The sequence below is a fragment of the Miscanthus floridulus genome, chromosome 5 (genome assembly GCF_019320115.1).
Source record: "Miscanthus floridulus cultivar M001 chromosome 5, ASM1932011v1, whole genome shotgun sequence".
Lineage (NCBI taxonomy): Eukaryota > Viridiplantae > Streptophyta > Magnoliopsida > Poales > Poaceae > Miscanthus > Miscanthus floridulus.
In genome coordinates this window covers 73,814,472-73,836,548 of record NC_089584.1, presented here as the reverse complement: position 1 = coordinate 73,836,548, position 22,077 = coordinate 73,814,472, and the positions used below count along the sequence as shown (strand labels likewise).

Sequence of the window (22,077 nt, the reverse complement as noted above, 5' to 3'; positions counted from 1 at the left end):
TCACAACACCATTGTGCTAGAAACTCTTGATCATGACAAAGAGTTGATCCTTGAGAATGAGAAGCTCAAAGAAGAAAACAAGAAACTCAAGGAAGAGAAGAATAATGATATTCTCAAGGAAGAGAACAAGAAGCTCAAAATGGAGAAAGAGCATCTCAAGGTGGGATTGAGCAAGTTTGCTAGGGGCAAGCATCTCCAAAGTGAGCTACTCATGAATACCATCATGAAGATGGATAGAAGTGGCATTGGATATATGGCAAGTGTAGAGAAGAAGAAGGCTCAAGCTCAACACCAACAATCAAAGCCAAAGCCAAAGCCAAAGCCAAAGAGATGTTTTGAGTGTGGACAAGAAGGCCACTTTGCTCATGAGTGTCAAACTCCACCACCACAACCCTTGCCCAAGCATGCTAGACCCTTTGCTTTCAATGCTCACTACATGCTTAGAAAAGATTTTAGTGGAAAGATGAAAGTCATGTTGTTAGGACCCCCTAACAAGAGTAGGCCTAAGAAGATTTGGGTGGCTAAGTCACTTGTTGAGAAGGTGAAGGGCCCTCAACAAGTTTGGATCCCTAAAGCTTGAATCTCTTGTGTGTAGGTGAACTACAAGACCGGTGGAAGTCATTGGGTTATTGATAGTGGTTGCACTCAACATATGACCAATGATCCTCGTATGTTCACCTCACTAGATGAAGAGGTAGATGGACAAGAGAAAATAATATTTGGAGATAATTCAAAGGGCAAGGTCAAAGGATTGGGCAAAGTGGCAATATCAAATGATCATTTCATCTCCAATGTGCTCTATGTTGCTTCATTGAGTTTCAACTTGCTATCCATTGGACAATTGTGTGATCTTGGCTTCCAATGCTTGTTCACCGAGAAGGAGGTGGTTGTAACTAAGGTAGATGACAATCAAGTGATATTCAATGGATTTAGATACAACAACTTATATCTAGTTGACTTCACCTCCGAAGATGCAAACTTGAAGACTTGCCTATTCACCAAAACAACACTTGGGTGGCTATGGCATAGAAGACTTGCTCATGTTGGGATGAGCTCACTCAAGAAGTTTATGAAGAATGATTTGGTGAGAGGGTTGAAGGATGTGAAGTTTGAGAAGGACAAGCTTTGTAGTGCATGTCAAGCCAGCAAGCAAGTTGCAAACACTCATCCAACCAAAGCTTTTATGTCAACCACAAGAGTGCTAGAACTCCTACACATAGATTTATTTGGACCAACAACATACAAGAGTTTGGGAGGAAATCTCTATTGTCTTGTGATTGTGGATGACTATTCAAGGTATACATGGGTGTTCTTCCTTCATGACAAATCCGAAGTTGCATCTTGTTTCAAGAAGTTTGCCAAGAGAGCTCAAAATGAATTTGAAGTAAAGCTCAAAAAGATAAGAAGTGACAATGGCAAAGAGTTTGACAACACAAACATTGAATCATATTGTGATGAAGTTGGAATCAAACATGAAGTCTCCGCAACCTATACTCCTCAACAAAATGGTGTAGTTGAGAGGAAGAACCGGACTTTGATCACTCTTGCAAGGACAATGGTAGATGAGTACAACACCCCCGAAGCTCTATGGGCGGAAGCAATCAACACCGCATGTTATGCATCCAACCGCCTATTTCTTCAAAAGTTCCTTGTCAAGACACCGTATGAGTTGCTCAATGGAAAGAAGCCGGACATCTCCTTCTTTAGGGTGTTTGGTTGCAAGTGCTACATCTACAAGAAGCGGCAACACCTAGGGAAGTTTCAAAGGCGTTGTGATATAGGTTTTCTTGTTGGTTACTCATTGAAGTCCAAAGCATATAGAGTATTTAATCATGCCACCGGCTTGGTTGAAGAAACATATGATGTGGAATTTGATGAATCTAATGGCTCCCAAGGAGCACATGAGAATCTTGATGATGTAGGTGATGAACCATTGAGGGAGGCTATGAAGAATATTCCAGTGGGAGACATCAAGCCAAAAGATGATGAAGATGATGTACAAGTCATTAACCAACCTTCTTCATCAAATGTACCACAAGATGGTGAAAAAGATGGGAGAGTAGAAAATGAAGATACTCATATCTCCCATGAGCAAATGGTGGTACAAGCACAAGATGTTGATGCTCCACAACCTCCTCCTCAAGTGGTCAATAGAAGAAATACACCTCTCCTACAAGATCATCCACAAGATCTCATCATAGGGAGTCCATCAAAGGGTGTAATGACTCGATCTCAAAAACTTACTTCATTTATTGCTCATCACTCTTTTGTCTCTTGCTATGAGCCTACCAAGGTAGAAGAAGCTCTTAAAGATCCGGATTGGATCAATGCCATGCATGAAGAGTTGAACAACTTCACTCACAATGAAGTTTGGAATCTTGAAGAGCGACCAAAAGGTGCAAGAGTCATTGGAACAAAGTGGGTGTTCCGCAACAAGCAAGATGATCAAGGTGTTGTTGTGAGGAACAAGGCAAGACTAGTTGCAAAGGGGTTCTCTCAAGTTGAAGGTTTAGATTTTGGAGAAACCTTTGCACCGGTTGTAAGATTAGAAGCCATCCGTATCCTTCTTGCATATGCATCACATCATGAAATGAAACTATATCAAATGGATGTGAAAAGTGCATTCTTAAATGGCTTTATTAATGAACTAGTCTATGTTGATCAACCTCCCAGGTTTGAAGACCCTAGATATCCTAATCATGTTTATAGGTTGTCCAAGGCACTATATGGGCTTAAGCAAGCCCCAAGAGCTTGGTATGAGCGCCTTCGGAATTTCCTTATTGAGAAGGGCTTCACCATTGGGAAGGTCGACACCACACTATTCACCAAGAAGCTTAATGGGCATATCTTCATTTGTCAAGTATATGTTGATGATATCATCTTTGGATCATCAAATGAAGACTCATGCAAAGAATTTGGTGAATTGATGTCTAAGGAGTTCGAGATGTCAATGATTGGTGAGCTTACATTCTTTCTTGGTTTTCAAGTCAAGCAAATGAAAGAAGGCATCTTCATCTCTCAAGAGAAATACACAAAAGATCTTCTCAAGAGATTCAAGATGGATGAATGTAAGCCAATCAAGACCCCAATGCCTACCAATGGACATCTCGACCTAGATGAGGGAGGTAACTCGGTTGATCAAACTCTCTACCGTTCTATGATTGGTAGCTTGCTATATTTAACCGCATCTAGGCCCGACATCATGTTTAGTGTGTGTATGTGTGCTAGATTTCAAGCTAGTCCTAAGGAAACACATTTAATTGCCGTAAAAAGAATCCTTAGGTATCTTAAGCACACACCAAGCATTGGCCTTTGGTATCCCAAAGGAGCTTTATTTGAATTAATTGGCTATTCCGATTCGGACTACGCCGGATGCAAAGTTGATAGAAAGAGCACATCCAGAGGGTGCCATTTGCTTGGTAGATCACTTGTGTCTTGGTCCTCCAAGAAACAAAATAGTGTGGCTTTGTCCACCGCCAAAGCGGAATACATTGCCGCGGGTGCTTGTTGTGCACAAATATTATACATGAAACAAACTTTACTAGACTATGGAGTAGTTCTAGAGAAAGTACCTCTTTTGTGCGACAATGAAAGTGCGGTAAAACTTGCAAATAATCTGGTTCAACACTCTCGCACCAAGCATATAGATATCCGCCATCACTTTCTAAGAGATCATGTGGCTAAAAATGATATATCACTAGAAGGTGTAAGATCCGAAGATCAATTAGCGGATATCTTCACTAAACCGCTAGATGAGGCTACATTTTGTAGATTGCGGAATGAGCTCAATGTACTTGATTTTAGTAACTTCACTAAAAATTGAGCTTGGGTTGTCCCTTGCATTGTAATATACAACATGTTTAATTTGTGGCAATGCATATAGGGCTTGTCTAACATGGTTAAGATAACCACCGTAAAGCGTGTGAAGAAGCTTAACCTTGGATCAAACTTGACAAGCAACTAGATTTACTTATAAGTATTACATATGCATGAGTGTTGTTTTGTCGTTTTGTTCCATTTGCCCTCTTGTTGCCTATTTTCTTAAAAAGAATTATAGCTTAAGGCAAAATATTTTGAAAAATATGAGGGTTTGAGAGAGGTCACTCACATTAGTCCCAATTAGTGTTTATTTGGATCTTATTCAAGTTGGGACTTGATTGGGAACAGGCAGCGTGAAGGAAGTTTGTAGATCTGCTGGAAAAGGTGCACCAGACGCTGCACCGGACGCTGCTGTCCAGCGTCCGGTCAGTTCACAGGAGGTGAACTGCTGATGAAGGAGTGACCGGACGCTGCGTCTGTGCGTCCGGTCAGGAAGGGTTCAGCGTCCGGTCGATCGAAGGAAGACCAAGTTGTACTGACCGGACCCTGCCTGCGTCCGGTCATGGACCACCGGACGCGTCCGGTCCTGATTCCAGAGGATTTGGACCTCTCTGGAATCGACCGGACGCTAAGCAGTAGCGTCCGGTCGCTACCACCGGAGCGTCCGGTCAGTGGATCTCGCGCGACTTCAGGACTCTTTTTGGTTTCCTTTTCTGTCGCGTTTGGGGGATTATTTAACCGCGCCTTCGTGTTCCTCTTCCTTGACCTAACCAGCGTCGTCAAATACCCTAGCCTGAGCCGCTGCCGCCGCAACACCACCGTAGCCTTGCCCACGCCAGTGCTCTGCACCGGCCACCTCGTGCCCACGCCGCCAAGCCCGCAGCCGAGCTACGTGCCCCGGCCTCGCTCGCCACCACGCTCGGCTCCCTCGCCAGCCGCGCGCCGCCGTACCTCGCCCAGCCGAAGCACCGCGCTCTCTCCCCTGTCTGCGCCGCCAGCGGCTGTGCCCAGTCTCGTTGCCTCTTGCGCCGGCCTGCTGGTCATCACTTTGTGTGCTCTAGCCCTATTATCTCCTTGATTGGTAAGAATTTTTTTTTTCTTTCAATCTTGATCTATACAATGGTGACCTAGATCGATTTGCAGTCTCTAATTCACCATTACATTCAGGGCATTTGACCTAACCCTAGCCGGTTTCGAGATCCCCCGCGTGACATCTTATCTCTTCTCGGATCGCTGATCGTCAGGTAGAAAGCCACTCGATTCAAGTTCGCATCTACATTGCTTTCTCTATTAGGATTTCGCATCTATTAGACATATGGTATTTATTTGTATATCCATCTATTCTATCATGCAGCGAGTCAGTTCCGTTGTGTTTCGTCTGGCAGTTGGCAGTCAACTCGGAGCCAAGCTCGCGAGTAAGGATCAAGGCCAAGCCTCGAAAGCGGTAGTTTGATAGTTGATCTTCATCAGTGACAGTTCACCATCTTGTCAGTTCAGATGGCTCGCACCAAGAACGTTGGTGGTGGCCCAGGTGATGATGATCGGAGGCCCCCGCCTCACCAGCCAGCCGGATCTAAGGGCAAGTCAACCAAGCAGGTAACATCCAAGAAGCGGAAGTACCCCGACGCAGAGACAGCGAGAGCAGCAGCTATTGCAGAGGCCGCAAAGCGTGCCAAGAGAGGTGGTACCCGCAGCAGAGTTGTCATTGCAGATCAGCCAGTTTCACTCGCAGTCAGAGCTGCGATTGAGGAGGTTGAGCGTCGTCACGGTAGTCTAGCTGGGACTGCCATGTTTGCAGGACGACGGGTTGCCATTGAGGAGGGTCCGTTAGCACAGCAGCAGCCCCCACCAGCAGAGCCTCAGCCAGCCTAGGAGACTCAGGAGGGTCAGGAGACCGAGCCGGCACCTCAGCTACGCTGCTCGAGTCATACCAGTGCTACAGTTCCACCGAGGCCAGTTACACAGCATAGGGGTTCACGCCCTCCGCCTAGACCTCAGGGTCCGCCTCCAGTGGTTCACCTCGACTTGAGGGCCGCTACAGCCAGGCAGGTTCAGCAGCTGTGGTTTGTTGAGTTTGAGGTCTGGTTTCCTCCGAGGAGGGATGAGAGAGCAACTGAGGGTTTCTACACACCACTGCAGGAGGATTTCTATAATGCATATCTTAACAGTGGGGCAGTGTTCAGATCTCAGAGGGTCTATCAGATAGAGTCTATTGTGGCAGCAGCCAGAGAGAGCATTCGGCCATACTTGTCATATTTGCCAGGACTAACAGATTTGATTGGACGGACGGGCATATATGTACCATCTTGGGTCTGTCGGTTTTATGCCTCACTCTACATCGATCCTCATCACAGATTCATTCACTTTGCTTTCAAAGGCAAAGACTACAGAGTGACGAGTGGCAGAGCCAGAGAGATACTGAGGCTATAAGAGTAGCCTATTAAGATGCATGAGGTTTGCTATCGACAGCAGGAGCCTCCCAGGCGTCCTCATGGAGGGCAGGTGCCCCCTACAGATTTAGTGCGGCATTGCTTCAAGGAGCCTTTTGGTGAGGGGTCGAGCAGGAACCCCAGTGACTTGACTCCTACAGCGAGGGTACTAGAGGCCATCATCAGGAGGACACTGCTTCCCAGGTTGGGATACAGGGAGGGCCTGACTCGCTTATAGCTCTGGCTTCTCAATGCCATCATGCAGAGGACAGTATTTGACATCTGGGACCTCCTTCTTTCAGAGATGGAGGATACTATCGCTGAGGGATTCAAGGGTCGCAGGCAGCTTCCCTATGCTCACTGGATCACGTTCCTCATCTACAGAATAGTGCTTGATAAGCCCCCTGGTATGATGGATGAGTATACAGGTGCCACCACCAAGTTCCCAGCCTACAACCTATCACAGAGGATCAGACATACCACTCCTCAGGCACCCAGACAGCCTAGCCATCGTCCCGACGTGCCAGAGTCCGCAGCTCAGCAGGATGAGATCATCACAGGGATTGCAGCCACTGAGGAGGAGGAGCTAGAGGCACAGCAGGAGGTGAGCGAGTACAGTGATAGCTCTGACGACGACTACCAGCCTATATGATGAGTACAGGCCCGATCTTCCGAGAGGTAGCCGGTAAGTTCGATTTGTGGAGATCTCGACGTTGGCGATCCGGCTTCAAATCAGACACGATTCGAACCCTACAACCGTTACACCACCGCTCCGTTGGTTATCAACCAAGCACAACTTGATTGACCTCGCCAAGAAGGCTTTTCCTGCAAGCGAATCGAAGAGCACAAGCAAGAAGGTAAAACACGCAATCTGAAATTGCAAATATGAATGACGCGAATATCAATAGAGGGTTCAAGAACTCGGTTCCAAAGGACTAATCGACACAGTGGAGGAGATCAAGAACGGGGGCCCTGGATCACTGTAAAAGGATTTGTCACCACAGTTACAATGAACGATTCAGTTTCTCGAGGGAAAACTAAACTCTAAACAAAACCCAATTGTGTAGCAGCGGCGGTGGCTGTGTTTATAGTCTAAGACTCGACCTAGGGTTGGGGACGGCCAGGGGTTGGGCGCCCACAACTTGGGCTTAAGGCCCGACACGATACATGGCCAAGTTGGCCCAAATAGGTGACGCAGCACCTTGCCGTGGTCACACATAATGATCCACGGACCTTCTGGAGCTGGGACTAGATCCAAAACGACGGCATCGTCGTCCCCTTTCCAACGCATCCAAGAGCGTCCCGTTTTGATGTCGTATGAGGAAGTTATGACCGAAACAGTGACGACGTGTCTGCTGAATCCGAGGACGACGTGGCAGCTGAGTTGGAAACGAATTGCAACTTGGGGAAGACCATGGCGTCGGTGTGTCCAGCGTGGCGATGTCCTCATCATCCTCCCCTTCTCGAATTGGAGTCGTCCTCGACTCCATCTTGGCGATGTCCTCATTATCCCCTCCTTGTAGAATTGGAGTCGTCCTCGACTCCATCCCATCATCAGCGAACTCCTGCAAAAGGTTAGTGACAGCAGGCAATGCACCAGACATACAAGGTTGACAAAACATAGTATAACATGGTGCATCAGGATTATCACATAACTCAGCAGTAGCAGGAGTTGTAGCAAGAAAAGCACCTCCTTTTAACTTAATCCCATTATTTTTAGCAATGTCTGTTGGAGGTTTATTTTTTATCTCATTAGCATGTTTAATAATATCCGTAGGAGACAAAGGCAGCAATGTAATTTTCTTGTCCTTATGTATGATAGTGTATGTATTAGTTCTACCATGGTGTAAAGCATCATTATCAAATTCCCATGGGCGACCTAACAAAATGGAACAAGCTTGCATAGGGACAACATCAAAATCAGCAGTATCATGATAAGAGCCTGTGAAAAAGCTAATGCGTGCTGATTTAGTTACCTTAGTCTTACCACTATTATTGAACCATTGAAGTTTATATGGATACGAATGTTGTCGTGTGGTCAAGCCAAGCTTGTCAACCAAATCTGAACTCACCAAGTTGTTGCAACTCCCGCTATCAATGATAGTGAGAATACGACAACCCTGCACAATGAGATACATGTGGAACAAATTGTGGCGTTGGATCTTCATCTCTTCTTCATGACCCACACGTGTACTCAACACACGCTGCACAAGAAGGCTAGGGTAGTCCGCGGCAGCAGCCACAGAGTCAATGGTGATGGCCTCCTTGTCATGATCGCCCTCGATGGGATCTGCATCAATGTTAGCAGCAAGAGCTAAATCATCTTCAACATCACTAGCACTTACATATCCATCCTCGGTAGCAATGAAAGCGCGACGACTGGGGCATTCCTTCATGACATGTCCCATGCCTTTGCATCGGTGGCAAATGATTTTAGAGCTAGACGAGGAGGAGCTAGTAGAAGCACCCGGAGTGCCACCTTTCTTCAGCTGTGGAAACTGCACATTAGACAATTTACTTACCCCGGAAGAAAATGGAGGTGTAGATGGCTGTGGTGCAACAGGAAGCTTGGGTGTCTCCGGCTCGGAACGCTGCTGAAAATTCCTCCCATTGTTAGACCTGAAAGGCTGGTGTTGTTTGCGACCCTGTACTTCTCGTTCGGCCTTAATAGCAAGATGATACAATTGGGAAAAATTGCGCCATTCTTTGTAATCAAGTATGTTCTGTATATCATGGTTTAAACCACCAAAAAATCTAGCACTAGCATCATCATCATCTTCATTTATACCACAACGTGCTAAACCAATAAGCAATTCTTGATAGTATGCTTCTACTCCTTTATCACCTTGTTTTAAAGTTTGTAGTTTCAAACATAAATCACGTTGGTAATAAGGAGGAACAAAACGAGATTTCATACGTTGCTTTAAAACATTCCAAGTTTGAGGCACAGCAGCAGCATTATTGGCATTGCAAAGATCACTCCACCAGAACAAAGCAAAATTAGTAAACTCACTAGTAGCAAGTCTAACTCTATGCTCAGCAGGAACATTATGAGAATCAAATTTTTATTGAACAGCAAGCTCCCAATCTAAATATGCCTCTGGATCAACATTACGAGCAAAAGGTGGTAGACTAAATTTAATTTTAGCAAAAGGATCATTATTACCATGATTATTACCTGCCATACCGCGACGATTGAAGTTGAGGCGGCGACGGGCACCACCGTCAGCATACGCATCTTCATCACCAGCATCTTCATCATCCGCACGATAAGGTGGAGGGCGTTGCTCAAGCTGTTCAATGCGGGTGACCAGATTATTCACGTTGCGCGTCAGCTCGGTCATAAGATTGCGTTGTTCAGTCATGAACGTTGCAAGCTCGCCCTTGGACACGCACTCATTGAAGTCCGTCGGAGTTCCTGCCATGGTTAGAAGATAGAAAAAGACAACACCAAAGTAGGATCCCTATCAACTAAAAGGAAACAAGTGGTGGTGATGGTGGTGAAAGTGGAATGCAAAATCACAAGCGGCTTACCACCGTCTTGCCTGTATTCTTACCAACGCCAAACAGGAGCAAAACCAAAGTGGCGAAGCAATCTGTTGTTGAACGTGGGTAACAGTTGCAAGATGAACCTGTGCTGACAGAAGAATATGTGGAGCTATGGGTAGGCACACAATATGACAGCAAGGATTAGCAATTAACGAGTGCAGAGTAGCGATTGTTCAATCTGGATCCAAAGTACAAATCACAGTTGCTGGCTAAGACGTGTCGAGACGTAGCGCAACAAGGTGAAAACAAAGGACGATCGAAAGAACTCATAGAACAAGCAAATAGCCCGGATTTCTCCTTTTTCCTGAATTTTTCCCGGATTTTTCCAAAAGGCACTAGTAGGAAACAAACTTTTTTTTTCTATTTTTTTTTATACTTTTCTCTGAACAAGGATCACAAAAGATGCAACCACAAAAATTGGCACCTACAACTGAGGTGGGATGTGGTCTACAGAAATTCAGCACGTTCTCTGAAAAGCGTGCAAAAACTTTGACAATTTTTTTTTCTATATTTTCCCGAATTTTTTTGGCAATTCTGATGAAACCAAACAGGGCAAAGCCGAGTTTGGGTCGGGTCCAAATAGTGTCAAGAAGCTGCACAAAAAATTTCAGATTTTTCTGATAAACGAGCGAAAAGTTATGCCTGTTTTACTGAAGGTATCTCAAGGTATGTTTTCCGGGAGACACAACACGGCGACGGCAGTTAGGGCAAAGCGTCCCTAAACTCTAACACCAATCACAGCAGTAGGTATTCGCCTGATGATGTAAGGAGGGCTGCGATGCAGGCAAAATAAGAGCGGCTGGCAACCTATCTAGGGTTGCGCGGCGGCGAGAAGTTACACAAGGCGGCTAGCGGGGCAAGTTGAGTAATGTGGTGGCTTCGACTTGTTGTTTAGGAACGGTGGATGGGATAGCGGCGGAAAAACAAAATCACAGCAACGGGTGATTGAACTACGACCACGAACACAATCCTAAACCAGCAACAAGACTCGACCACGGACACAAACTCAACAACACGAATCTGAAACAAAATTGCAAAGGCACAAAGGGCGATAGGACAGCGGAAATTGAAATATTTTTGGGCTTTTTGTGGACTCTAGGTAATGAACAAATATGAATCTAAGGCAAACGAGATTATACCTCGCGGTAAACCTGAAATATCTGATACCAATTGATGAGTACAGGCCCGATCTTCCGAGAGGTAGCCGGTAAGTTCGATTTGTGGAGATCTCGACGTTGGCGATCCGGCTTCAAATCAGACACGATTCGAACCCTGCAACCGTTACACCACCGCTCCGTTGGTTATCAACCAAGCACAACTTGATTGACCTCGCCAAGAAAAGGCTTTTCCTGCAAGCGAATCGAAGAGCACAAGCAAGAAGGTAAAACACGCAATCTGAAATTGCAAATATGAATGACGCGAATATCAATAGAGGGTTCAAGAACTCGGTTCCAAAGGACTAATCGACACAGTGGAGGAGATCAAGAACGGGGGCCCTGGATCACTGTAAAAGGATTTGTCACCACAGTTACAATGAACGATTTAGTTTCTCGAGGGAAAACTAAACTCTAAACAAAACCCAATTGTGTAGCAGCGGCGGCGGCTGTGTTTATAGTCTAAGACTCGACCTAGGGTTGGGGACGGCCAGGGGTTGGGCGCCCACAACTTGGGCTTAAGGCCCGACACGATACATGGCCAAGTTGGCCCAAATAGGTGACGCAGCACCTTGCCGTGGTCACACATAATGATCCACGGACCTTCTGGAGCTGGGACTAGATCCAAAACGACGGCATCGTCGTCCCCTTTCCAACGCATCCAAGAGCGGCCCATTTTGATGTTGTATGAGGAAGTTATGACCGAAACAGTGACGACGTGTCTGCTGAATCCGAGGACGACGTGGCAGCTGAGTTAGAAACGAATTGCAACTTGGGGAAGACCATGGCGTCGGTGTGTCCAGCGTGGCGATGTCCTCATCACTATACCTCAGATGCCTCCACGCAGACATGATGCAGAGGCCGGTAGCTCTAGTTCTGCTCCACCTGATCCGCAGACAGACCCCGCTCTCATTGCTATTCTTGAGCAGATGCAGCAGGATCAGACACGATAGGCACAGGAGACAGCTGCCAACTTCGCACAGTTTCAGGCTCGTCAGGATGAGTATCAGTGGCAGCAGCAGCTCCTTAAGCACCAGCAGTTACTTATGCAGCAGCAGCTCATGGGATTCATGCAGCATGTGGTGACAGCCATTGGGATCCCACTGCCATAGACTTCGCCCCAGCTTGCACAGCCTCCTACCACTTCGACGACTCCAGCAGTACAACCCATCGGGCTCTAGAGTCAGGGACAGCCTCTAGCTCAGTTTACTTCACCTCCTGTATAGGTGTCCCAGTGGTTAGCCTCACCTGGTGTAGCCCCGCAGTTTACTCCTTATCACACGGGTTTCTCACCAAAGCAGTCTCCCTCGCTATTCATGCCTAAGACGTCAGTCTCCAGGAGTCTTGGAGCATCATTCAGCGAGTTGACCGGCATGCCTACTCTGCCTCACATGCATACTGCCGGTCCGTCTACAGCAGCTCCAGCTATCATGACTACTCAGAGGCTCCCCTCGTCTGTCGCCTCATCAGATCCTATGACAGACATACTTGCAGCTTCATAGGCAACACCAGCCCCAGCTCAGACCTAGACCGCTTCAGCGACACTTCCTGCTTCAGAGGGTCAGTCAGTTCAGAGCTTAGGGTCAGATGATGATGGCGCCCAGTTCCATCTTGCTCCACGTACTTCAGCGCCTGACTCGTCCGCTGTAGCCCCACCGACCGACCCTTAGGTTTTGGTGTTTGACGCCAAAGGGGGAGAGGGTTTGAGTATGTAGACTTAGGGGGAGCAAGTTTCAGGGGGAGCTAGTTATCTAGTATTAGCTTATTATATACATTTGGAGTTTTATTTGTGTGTGTGATACACTATCTCTTATGCATTCGTGAGTTTACTTTTATGCATACTATTATATATGTGATAGTGCTATCTACGTGATTGTGATATTTGACATGTGTGATTTCTACTTTGCATTATCTATATGTCATATCACTTGTGTAATGCTCATTTGCTTTTGCTTCCGCGTTTACACTTCAAAGCAAATGAGCTTTGTTACTTGTACTCATGCGTTATTCATATCCTTTGAGTACATTGTGATGGCTTGGATCATATAAGTTTGCCTAACTCTTGTGTTCTTATTGACAAAAGCTTATATGAATCAAGCCCATCTAAAAACCTCACTCCATAACATACTCAAGGTGGTATTGTCATCAATCACCAAAAAGGGGGAGATTGAAAGCATCTAGGCCCCTAGTTGAATTTCGGTGATTAATGTCAATACAAGATTACTATGACTAACGTGTGTTTTGCAGAGGCAATTAAGTTAGGTCATGGTAATGGAGATCGATTGGGCAATCGAGGTTGTCATGCCCCTACGATGGAAATCGTTTCGGTTTTTAAAGGATGGACGACAAGGTTAAGGATAACTAGTTCTAAGTGTCGATTGGAGTTGGAGAGACACTTAGAGTAGTTTAGGACTTTGTTTTTCCTTTGGCCGTACTATTAAGGGGGGTATGAACGGGTAGCTTGACCTAGTTGAGTCTAGTGAGTTAGGTGTGGTGCACACTTGTTAAAACTAGCTCTAGGTAGCTCCTATGAATGCCTAAGATCCTTTGGAGCAAACTTCATTCACATATGTTCGAAAGTTGGAAGTGAATGGAGGGTCAAACACTGACCGGACGCTGGCTCCGGTGCGACCGGACGCTGGCCGCAGGGTCCGATCAGTTCATTTGACCGTGAAGAACAAGTCTGGTGTGACCGGACGCTGGAAGGTCGTGTGACCAAACGCTGAGGACTAGCGTCCGATCGACTCCAGTAAGGGTCCAGACTTGGGAAAGAGTGACCGGACGCGTCCGGTCAGTGGTGACCGGATCCTGAGTATCCAGCGTTCGGTCGTTTACAGTAAGCATCCAAGAGCGACCGGACGCGTCCGGTCAGTACTGACCGGACCCTGACAGCGTCCGGTCATCACTTGAAAACTGTTCGCGGGTTGAACTGACCGGAGCGTCCGGTCAAAACGATCGGAGCGTCCGGTCATCCCGCAGAAGCTCATAACGGTTCATTTTTCAGGCTGCCTTATAAATAGAAGCTCCACTCGTGAGTGGAGCAACTTTTGCTCATTCCAACAGCTGAGAAACACGTTTGTGAGTGCCAAGAAGAGCAAGGTCCTAGTGAGGTGTTTGTGATTTGAGAATCCAAGAGAGTAGCCTCACTAGCAAATCAAGAGTAGCAAAGTGTGCATCCATCTTCTCATTAGGCTTCGCGTGGTCAAGTGAGAGTTCGTGCTTGTTACTCTTGGTGATCGCCATCACCTAGACGGCTTGGTGGTGATTGGGAGTTTGGTGTTCACCCGGCGGAGCTTGTGGGTGACCCAACTCAAGTTGTGAGCGGCTTTGGGTGATTCGCTGCGACGGAGTGTCAAAGAATCAACCCGTAGAGAGCACTTGATCCTTGCGCGGATCAAGGGGGAGCTACACCCTTGCGTGGGTGCTCCAACGAGGACTAGTGGGGAGTGGCGACTCTCCGATACCTCGGCAAAACATCGCCGCGTTCCTTTCTCTCTCTATTTACTTTGAGCACTTACCTTGAGTATTTACTTTGAGCAATTCAATACTTGTTTTACATCCATAGAATTGCTTGCTAGAGTAAGTTTGGAACATAGGTTGCGAGTTCGTTGTGCATTAGTTTAATAGAAACACTTTTCTAGGCACAAGGGGTTAATTGGGCTATCCGTAGGATTTGATTATTGCAAGAGAATTTCGAATTAGCCCAATTCAACCCCCCTCTTGGGCATCTTGATCCTTTTAGACGGCTTTGAACAAGGGTGTCCAGAGCTGATTCGGCGATGGAGAGACAATCGGCGAGCTTGTGACTGACCTGATCGATGGATGCGATCAGATCGTTGCTGTTGATCTGCCTCCTCTGGTAACGAAGAAGCAGGCAGCGGGTTGTTGATGAAGGCGACCTCGGAAGTGGTTCCGAGATCGGATCTACAGTCGCAGGTGCGGGGGTGATCGGCACAGAATCGATCTGCACCGGCTCGAGGAGCTCTCTGACTCCATCAGTATTGATGATCCACGAGATCGATCCGACCGTGAAGATCTAGTCGGGCTGCAGGAGGGACGAAGAGCCTACGAAAAAAACCATCTTGTTTGACAAGGAAAACAACACGCACAACCCCTACCTGGCGCGCCAACTGTCGACAGGATACCGTCGGCAGTCCTCTGAGGGGTATCCCACGAAGGTAGATTGATCGGCAGGGGAGCGTGAGATCAAGAACAAGAAGGCAACAGAGACACACGAGTTAGACTGGTTCAGGCCGTCAGTGTGACGTAATACCCTACTCATGTAGTCTGTTGGTTTGTATTAGCTATCGTATGATATTGCGTGTGTTTGGAGGGGTTCCCTGCCTGCCTTATATAGTCTAGGGAGCAGGGTTACAAGTCGGTTAGATCTGAGAGATAACCGGAAAGTAATAACTGATTACAGGAATTATGGGATCATACATATCCTAACAGATCTTGTAGTATCTTCAGAATATTTTCCAGATGTCCTGTGGAAGGCGCCGACCAGGATCGTGCCCCGCAAGGCTTCATCTTGTGGGCTGGGCCGCCCCTGAGGGCGCAGCCCATGTGGTCTGCCGTGGGTATCCGGGGTCGTACCCCCCACAGATACACATTTATAGACATAGATCCATTTGTCATCCACCCGAGTGTCAACACGATCAAAGAGTCATTCTTTAGAGTCCTAAATATATGATTTTCTCGTCGCTCCACAGTTCAAAACGTCTTATAATTAAAAAAGAAAACTTACCCGCGGCGGGTGGTAAGATAGCCCCGGATATTGTGCTTCAGAAGATCTTTTCAGATAGATCGAGAAAATTTCCGAACCTCTACCCCATTCATAAACAGCGGCACCGCAGCTCCCGTGAGACTGGGCTAGTCTTAGACCTATGCTTTGGCCTGGGGTAGACGAGGGGATCTTTTTTAACGCGCAGATAAACTGCGCTTTCTCCGGCCAAAAAATCCGCCCCGTGGGGGTTTGAACTTTGGCCGGCAAGGTGCAAAGCGCACAGCCAAGTGCAAAACGTCTTATAATTTTAGAATTGAGGGAGTATTGCGAATGGGCTTGTAGTCTAGTGATAGGGATGAACAAAGTGACGGTACCCACCGGGTTCAAACCATTCGAGGCTAGAGAGCCTTCCAATCTCTTCTTTGTGTGTACGTGTGGAGTGTGTGGAAGGTTGTGTGCATCCAAGTTGTATACGATAAAAAAAAGAATGGAGGGAGCACTTATCATGATTAAGTCTATTCATACATTGAGTGTGAAGTAATGAAGCGCCCATAAAAATAAAATAGAGAATTCTTGTATGGTTTTCTTCATCAGTCCTGACCAAAAAAAAAAACTTTAGTTTGTCAAAAACTTTGGCTATAGTTTGAACCCTAGTTTGTTATATATGATGTCGATAAATTTGATTTGATTTTTTTTAGAGATTCTTGTGTTCCTTTTATTTTTTGTCAAGGAATGATTCCTACGTTCAGGCTATTTCCTGCTTTTCTACATTTGTATAATAGTTACACGAAGAGTTTCACCTGACACTCTAAAAATATTCTCCAACAATCAAATGTGTACTACGTATCTACTAACATCGTATTCAAGCTTAAGAATTTGACACTACCCTTAGGGTCACCATTTGATGACGTGTAATTGTTACTACATCATAGGTGCTAACAATTACTCGTCCTATGGTTTGGTCATCTTAATCGGCCGCAAGCAGAGACGACCGTACATAATGGTTAATTTCAAGATCCTTGCCCAGTAGTTCTCCAATGCTTGGCCATAGCTACTTTCTTTACGATCAATTTTTTAGTTTTAGAACCTTTGATTTGTGTCCAAGGACTGACTAAGAGATTGGAAATCTTAATAAATAAACAGGATGACTTAAAAAAACTGGAGAAGCCAATGCAAGGTCAGAAGGCACATGCAAGACACTTGAGATCAGAAGGCCCAGTAGTTTAATTAGTGTTCGATCCAGTTGTGCCGCTGATCCTGCAACCACTGTGAGTCTGACTGATTACCAGCCATCTGGTTCTCACATGACACATGTGCGGATCATCTATGCACTATGCTCACGCAAGCTTTTTGTCCCCATATGACAACTGGTTGTTAGTTTATTTAGTTGGTTAGCTAGAAGTTTGTCAGCATTTCTTTCTTGATACTAATTCAACTGATAGATCAAGATTATATAGAGCTTGTGAGATGTTAACCCACCACAAATTTCTCTTTGATTTGACGCTTTAAATTATTATTTGTGCATCATTCAAGATAAAGGTTTCTCAATTGTTTAACAGTGGACTTTGGGGGTTCGGAAATTCTCAATGTCTGTACGAAGTTTGTCCAAGTGTCAAAATGGAGTCCAAATTAAAGTTAAAAATCAAGTTCAAAGGTTCCTTGATCCTATACTAGTTGAAATTTCACCATGTTGTAACGAAGCTAAATCTTAGAAAGTCAAATGTAACCCTCGTTGGCTTCAGAATCCTATCGAAAATCTGCACAGCAGAGAGTATATATATGTCTGCCTATGAGTTCTGAAAGCTTTCTGCAATCTGACGTCCTTTCAATAAATTTCTGGTGAACACATTAAGCGCTGTGGCTGCGTACCTATCTCGATACCTCCCCTACGAGCTGTCGACAGGTGACATTGTCCTTACCGCGGGCTGCAACCATGCCATCGAGATCATGATGGCTGTCCTTGCCATGCCGGGCGCAAATGTATTGCTGCCACGGCCAGGATACCCAATGTACGAAGCACGAGCAGCCTTGGGTGGGCTCGAGTTCAGGCACTACAATCTTCTTCCGGACAAAGGATGGGAGGTTGACATTGAAGGTGTGGAGGCCCTTGCTGATGAGAACACCGTCGCCATTGTTATGGTCAACCCGAATAACCCTTGTGGGTCCGTATACTCCTATGAGCACCTGACCAAGGTTAGCGTCTAACGCATTTTAAGTACAGAGTATGTGATGATCATAGTGCTTATAGTTTGGCATTAAGGAGTACGTGGTCTGCACACACTATCTTGTTTTACATGTTTATTGACAAATGAATATCGATTTTTTTTTGTCGAAATTTGACGACGAATGAAGGATCATTCACTTTGTGGGCTACCACTGTAGGAAATCTTATACATATAACACATCGCATTCCTTAACCCAGTGGTCACAATTTCAACTCTCTAGATTGCAGAGACATCAAGAAAGCTCGGGATAATGGTAATCTGTGACGAAATTTACGAGCATTGCACATTTGGAAGCAAGCCTTTCGTGCCCAAGGGTGTGTTTGGTGAGATAGCTCCTGTGGTGACGCTGGGCGGCATATCCAAGAGGTGGATGGTGCCTGGTTGGTGGCTTGGTTGGATCGCAATGACTGATCCAAAAGGAATCCTCAGGAAGAAGAAGGTATTCCATTCCTTGGTGATACATTGACTTCTTTTTCTTCCTTTTATCTGTGTGCTCTACCATATCTACTTAGCGATGAGCTTGTTTCTCCAATATATAGATTCTTGAGTCCATCATTATCTACCGTGGCATCTCAGTAGATCCAGCAGCAATTATTCAGGTTAGTACTCAGGATTCTTAGCCTGATGGTTAACATCCATTAATTACTTATAACTGACGCCATATTATTGTGAGCAGGGAGCTATACCCCAAATCATTGCAAACACAGATGATGTTTTCTTCACAAATGCTATGAACATGATGAGAGAGGCCGCAGAGATATGCTACCAGAAGCTAAAGTGCATGGAGTGCATCACTTGTCCTCACAAGCCAGAGGGATCCATGTTTGTCATGGTTTGCAATCACTCAGAAACTCCATACTCCATTTTTAGTGTCAATCAGTCTACATTTGCTCCATAGCATGATATATCACTGCTACAGGATTGACCATTACTGCTGGTTCTAGAGCCTTTTCCATTGCTGGTTTTGAAATTGGCAATGGTAGCATTGAGATATCACTGCTGTTTTTTCACCCAGTAGTTCTTGCCTTTTTTCTCACAGAATAAAAAATAAATACATGGCAGCTGTTGTCAGATGCAGTTGCCGTTCCACCTAACTCAAAGGCAATGGTGGGAGGACGGTTGTTGACCGTGTCAGATGATATCAAGCAGCATGTGGTGCCTCCCTGCAGTAGTGAGGCAGCCATATTCTTCGCTGTCATTACCTTGGAGCCTGACGAAGTCATGGAGGGGAGGAGGAGGATCGATGGAGCTAGAGATGCGGAAGGAGGGGGCAGAGGAGACTAGGAAGGGAGAGGAAAGCGTCAGAGAGATACAGAGGGAGAGAGGGAGAGGATGAAGTACTAGGGATGGAGTGGAGAAGTGGACATGAGGTCCACTTAAATATTCAATTGAAACAAACTTTTGTGCCTGGACCTCATATCACTACCGGTTCAAACTACAAATTAACGTTTTAATAGCATTAGTTGATTTTAATTAGAACCAACAGTGATAATACATTACCACTAATAGATCTTTTCAAACCCAGCAATGATGATAGATCCGGCAGTGATACTTCATCCTGACAGTTATATAGAAACGGACAGTGATATAGATGACAACACTCGTATCCTACGAAGTTTGGAAGCACTAGAATTCTTGTGTGTTTGAAGGAGCCTTTCCTAATATACATACACTCGGGCGAATCATAGGCAATGAGTGCAGTTTACGATGCATGGCCGGAGCATCAAAACTTAGTGATTTACTTGCAAGGTCTTTGGTCCAGTTTGCATAACTTCTAGGGTAGTTTTGTTGTTCAGGTCCTGATCTTGTATAGAATCAACCCCACCCTTTCTTATTTGGTTAGGGTGGGTGAGTGTGGTGTTGTTTTGTTCGGTGAGTTAGGTTTCTTTCTAAATCCAGCTCGTCTTGTATTCCTGTCTTAATGCAATGACACGCAGATCTCTTGTGTAGTTCGTAAAAAAAAAGATATTGATGACAACGATGGGTGTTTATTTGTTAGTGTATATGATGATATGTTGCTTGAAATTTCAACAGGTAGAGCTGGATATCTCATATTTGGATGGCATCGAGATATTGACTTCCGCACCAAGTTGGCCAAAGATGAGTGTGTTGTTATCTGCCCAGGTAAAACAAACTGTCCTTAAGTAGTATCTGATTATCCTGTGGGGTTTTTGAACAAAATCCATACATCTATGGAAATTCGAGAAGTTCATAAATTTTAAGGTGATGGAGACAAGTCTTCTCCTAAGATATATTCACAGACCTGTAGCCAACACTTTTTAAACATAATTCTAACAAATCAAAAATTGTTTTAATTATATAATATATAGGATATGATGGTAAAAAATGTAACTGAGGTTGACGCACTAGCTATGGTCTTATAGAAGTCATAATGTGGGTTTTGAGGGGGCATGTCATACCGTGCATAGAACATTTTTTTATAAAGGAAACATTTTATTACTTTATAATCATTACATCAGTTTGATACGATAATTATGAATCCACTTCAAAATGACTTTTGTTTAAATTGGGAACCTATACGCGAATCAGACCTCACAATAATATAATTTTCTCGAACCGACCTCAATAATATAATGTCACCAGAGAACTGACTCTTTGGTTCTAAGTTCCAGTGAAACTCATTATGATCTTGTGTAAGCCTGATGTTAGCAATGCGAAGAAGTTCATTTCAGGCTACTAATTTAAGTCCAATTAAATCATGTATCCACAAAATGTTTAGAGGTGTTGAGATGCTCTAAAGACCTTGGTTATAGTTTTTTATGTCTAACGATTCTGTATTAGTAAGTATATGTTTCCTTCAAAGTTGAGTTTCCCAACCCCTTATCTTCGTGGAATCTCATAAGGGATCCATCTTTTATTGAGAAGGATCCAAAACAGAGAAAATATTCTTCCACCTTCATAAGACTATCCCAAAAATGTGTCCTGATTTTTTCATTAAGCTTGAAATGAAGTCTTAGAACCCAAATACTTGTTCCAAAATTATTTGCTACCTGTCCCATATGTTGTAACTTGTAAGTAGCTATTTACAAAGAATTGCAACATTTTTAATATCCTTTTCATGAATTTCTAACCTCGAATCTTTTGGATGTCAAAGTATGTTCTATACGGCAAGGCAATACTTGCTCTTTTGGTTGTCACTTTAGAAATCTAGAGAAAATGTAGTCTAATTGCTTTAGCACACCTCTTGTAATTGAAGAAATACATCGTTAATTGTATACTACTCAGCATTGAGTTTATCAGTGTTCGACATCCTCCTATTAACAGATGTTCCCCTTTCCATCTATTTAACGTGTTTTCAGAATGTTCCTCCACCTTTGCCAATCTCCATCTCTCATCTTCCTAAAATGAATCTTAATCCCTATATGTCTTATAGGAAAATGCTCTGGTTTTACCTTCACAAAGCTCAGTATATTGGTCCTCTACTTGTTGGGCCTCACTAAATAAATGCAGTTCACTTTTATGGAAATTTAGTTTAAGACCTAATACTTGTTAAAAAGCATTAAGTAATAGTTTCATGTTTTAGGCTTGCTCTAGATCATTTTCCATAAGGGCTATTGTGTTATTGGTGTATTGCAGAACTAATAAACCACCATGCACCAGATGTGGTGTAAGGAAAATGGACCCTTGGCCCATTTATTTTAGATTTTGGTGTTTGATGACCAACACAACTAAATTGGACTAATTAATTTGCAAGTGATTGTTTTGTAGTTCAATAGGATGCAAGATGTGACTTGGACGAAAGCGACGTGATGATTCGATGATCAACACCATAAGCAAGACCTTAGAAGCACAAGAGAAGACCCAAGATATCAAGCAAAGTCCAAACACGAAGATAGGAACCAAGCCGAACGCAAGATCGCAAAGAAACGAGCTCACAGAGGTGACCGGACGTTGGACCGGACGCTGGACAGCTCACAGAGGTGACCGAACGCTGGACCGGACGCTGGATAGCTCACAGAGGTGATCGGACGCTGGACCGGAAGCTGGACAGCTCACAGAGGTGACCGGACGCTGGACCGGACGCTGAGCAGCAAAGTGACCAGACGCTGGGTGCCAGAGTCCGATCAACATCAGTAAGGTTCCAGAGAGCCGTTTTCGTGACTGGACGCGTTCGGTCAGTACTTACTGGACGCTGGTCAGAGTCCGGTCAGTAG

The 22,077-nt window shown here is 45.0% G+C and overlaps 1 protein-coding gene across 1 annotated transcript; it reads left to right on the top strand.

The window, feature by feature from the left end:
- Positions 1 to 16,842: 16,842 nt before the first annotated feature.
- Positions 16,843 to 21,505, top strand: LOC136454772 (nicotianamine aminotransferase 1-like). Its single transcript, XM_066455065.1, has 6 exons — positions 16,843 to 17,870; positions 18,123 to 18,341; positions 18,442 to 18,501; positions 18,579 to 18,734; positions 19,937 to 20,026; positions 21,500 to 21,505. Exons 1-6 carry the CDS (start codon positions 17,625 to 17,627, stop codon positions 21,503 to 21,505), a joined length of 777 nt encoding a protein of 258 aa, XP_066311162.1. The 5' UTR covers positions 16,843 to 17,624.
- Positions 21,506 to 22,077: the final 572 nt, after the last annotated feature.

What these genes read in the sequence shown, in the direction of transcription:
- LOC136454772 (XM_066455065.1), top strand. Translation starts at nt 17,625, where the DNA reads ATGATGGCTGTCCTTGCCATGCCGGGCGCAAATGTATTGCTGCCACGG. An exon ending in CCTATGAGCACCTGACCAAG is followed by an intron (nt 17,871 to 18,122) that starts GTTAGCGTCTAA and finishes TCAACTCTCTAG; the next exon opens with ATTGCAGAGACATCAAGAAA. An exon ending in GAATCCTCAGGAAGAAGAAG is followed by an intron (nt 18,342 to 18,441) that starts GTATTCCATTCC and finishes TCCAATATATAG; the next exon opens with ATTCTTGAGTCCATCATTAT.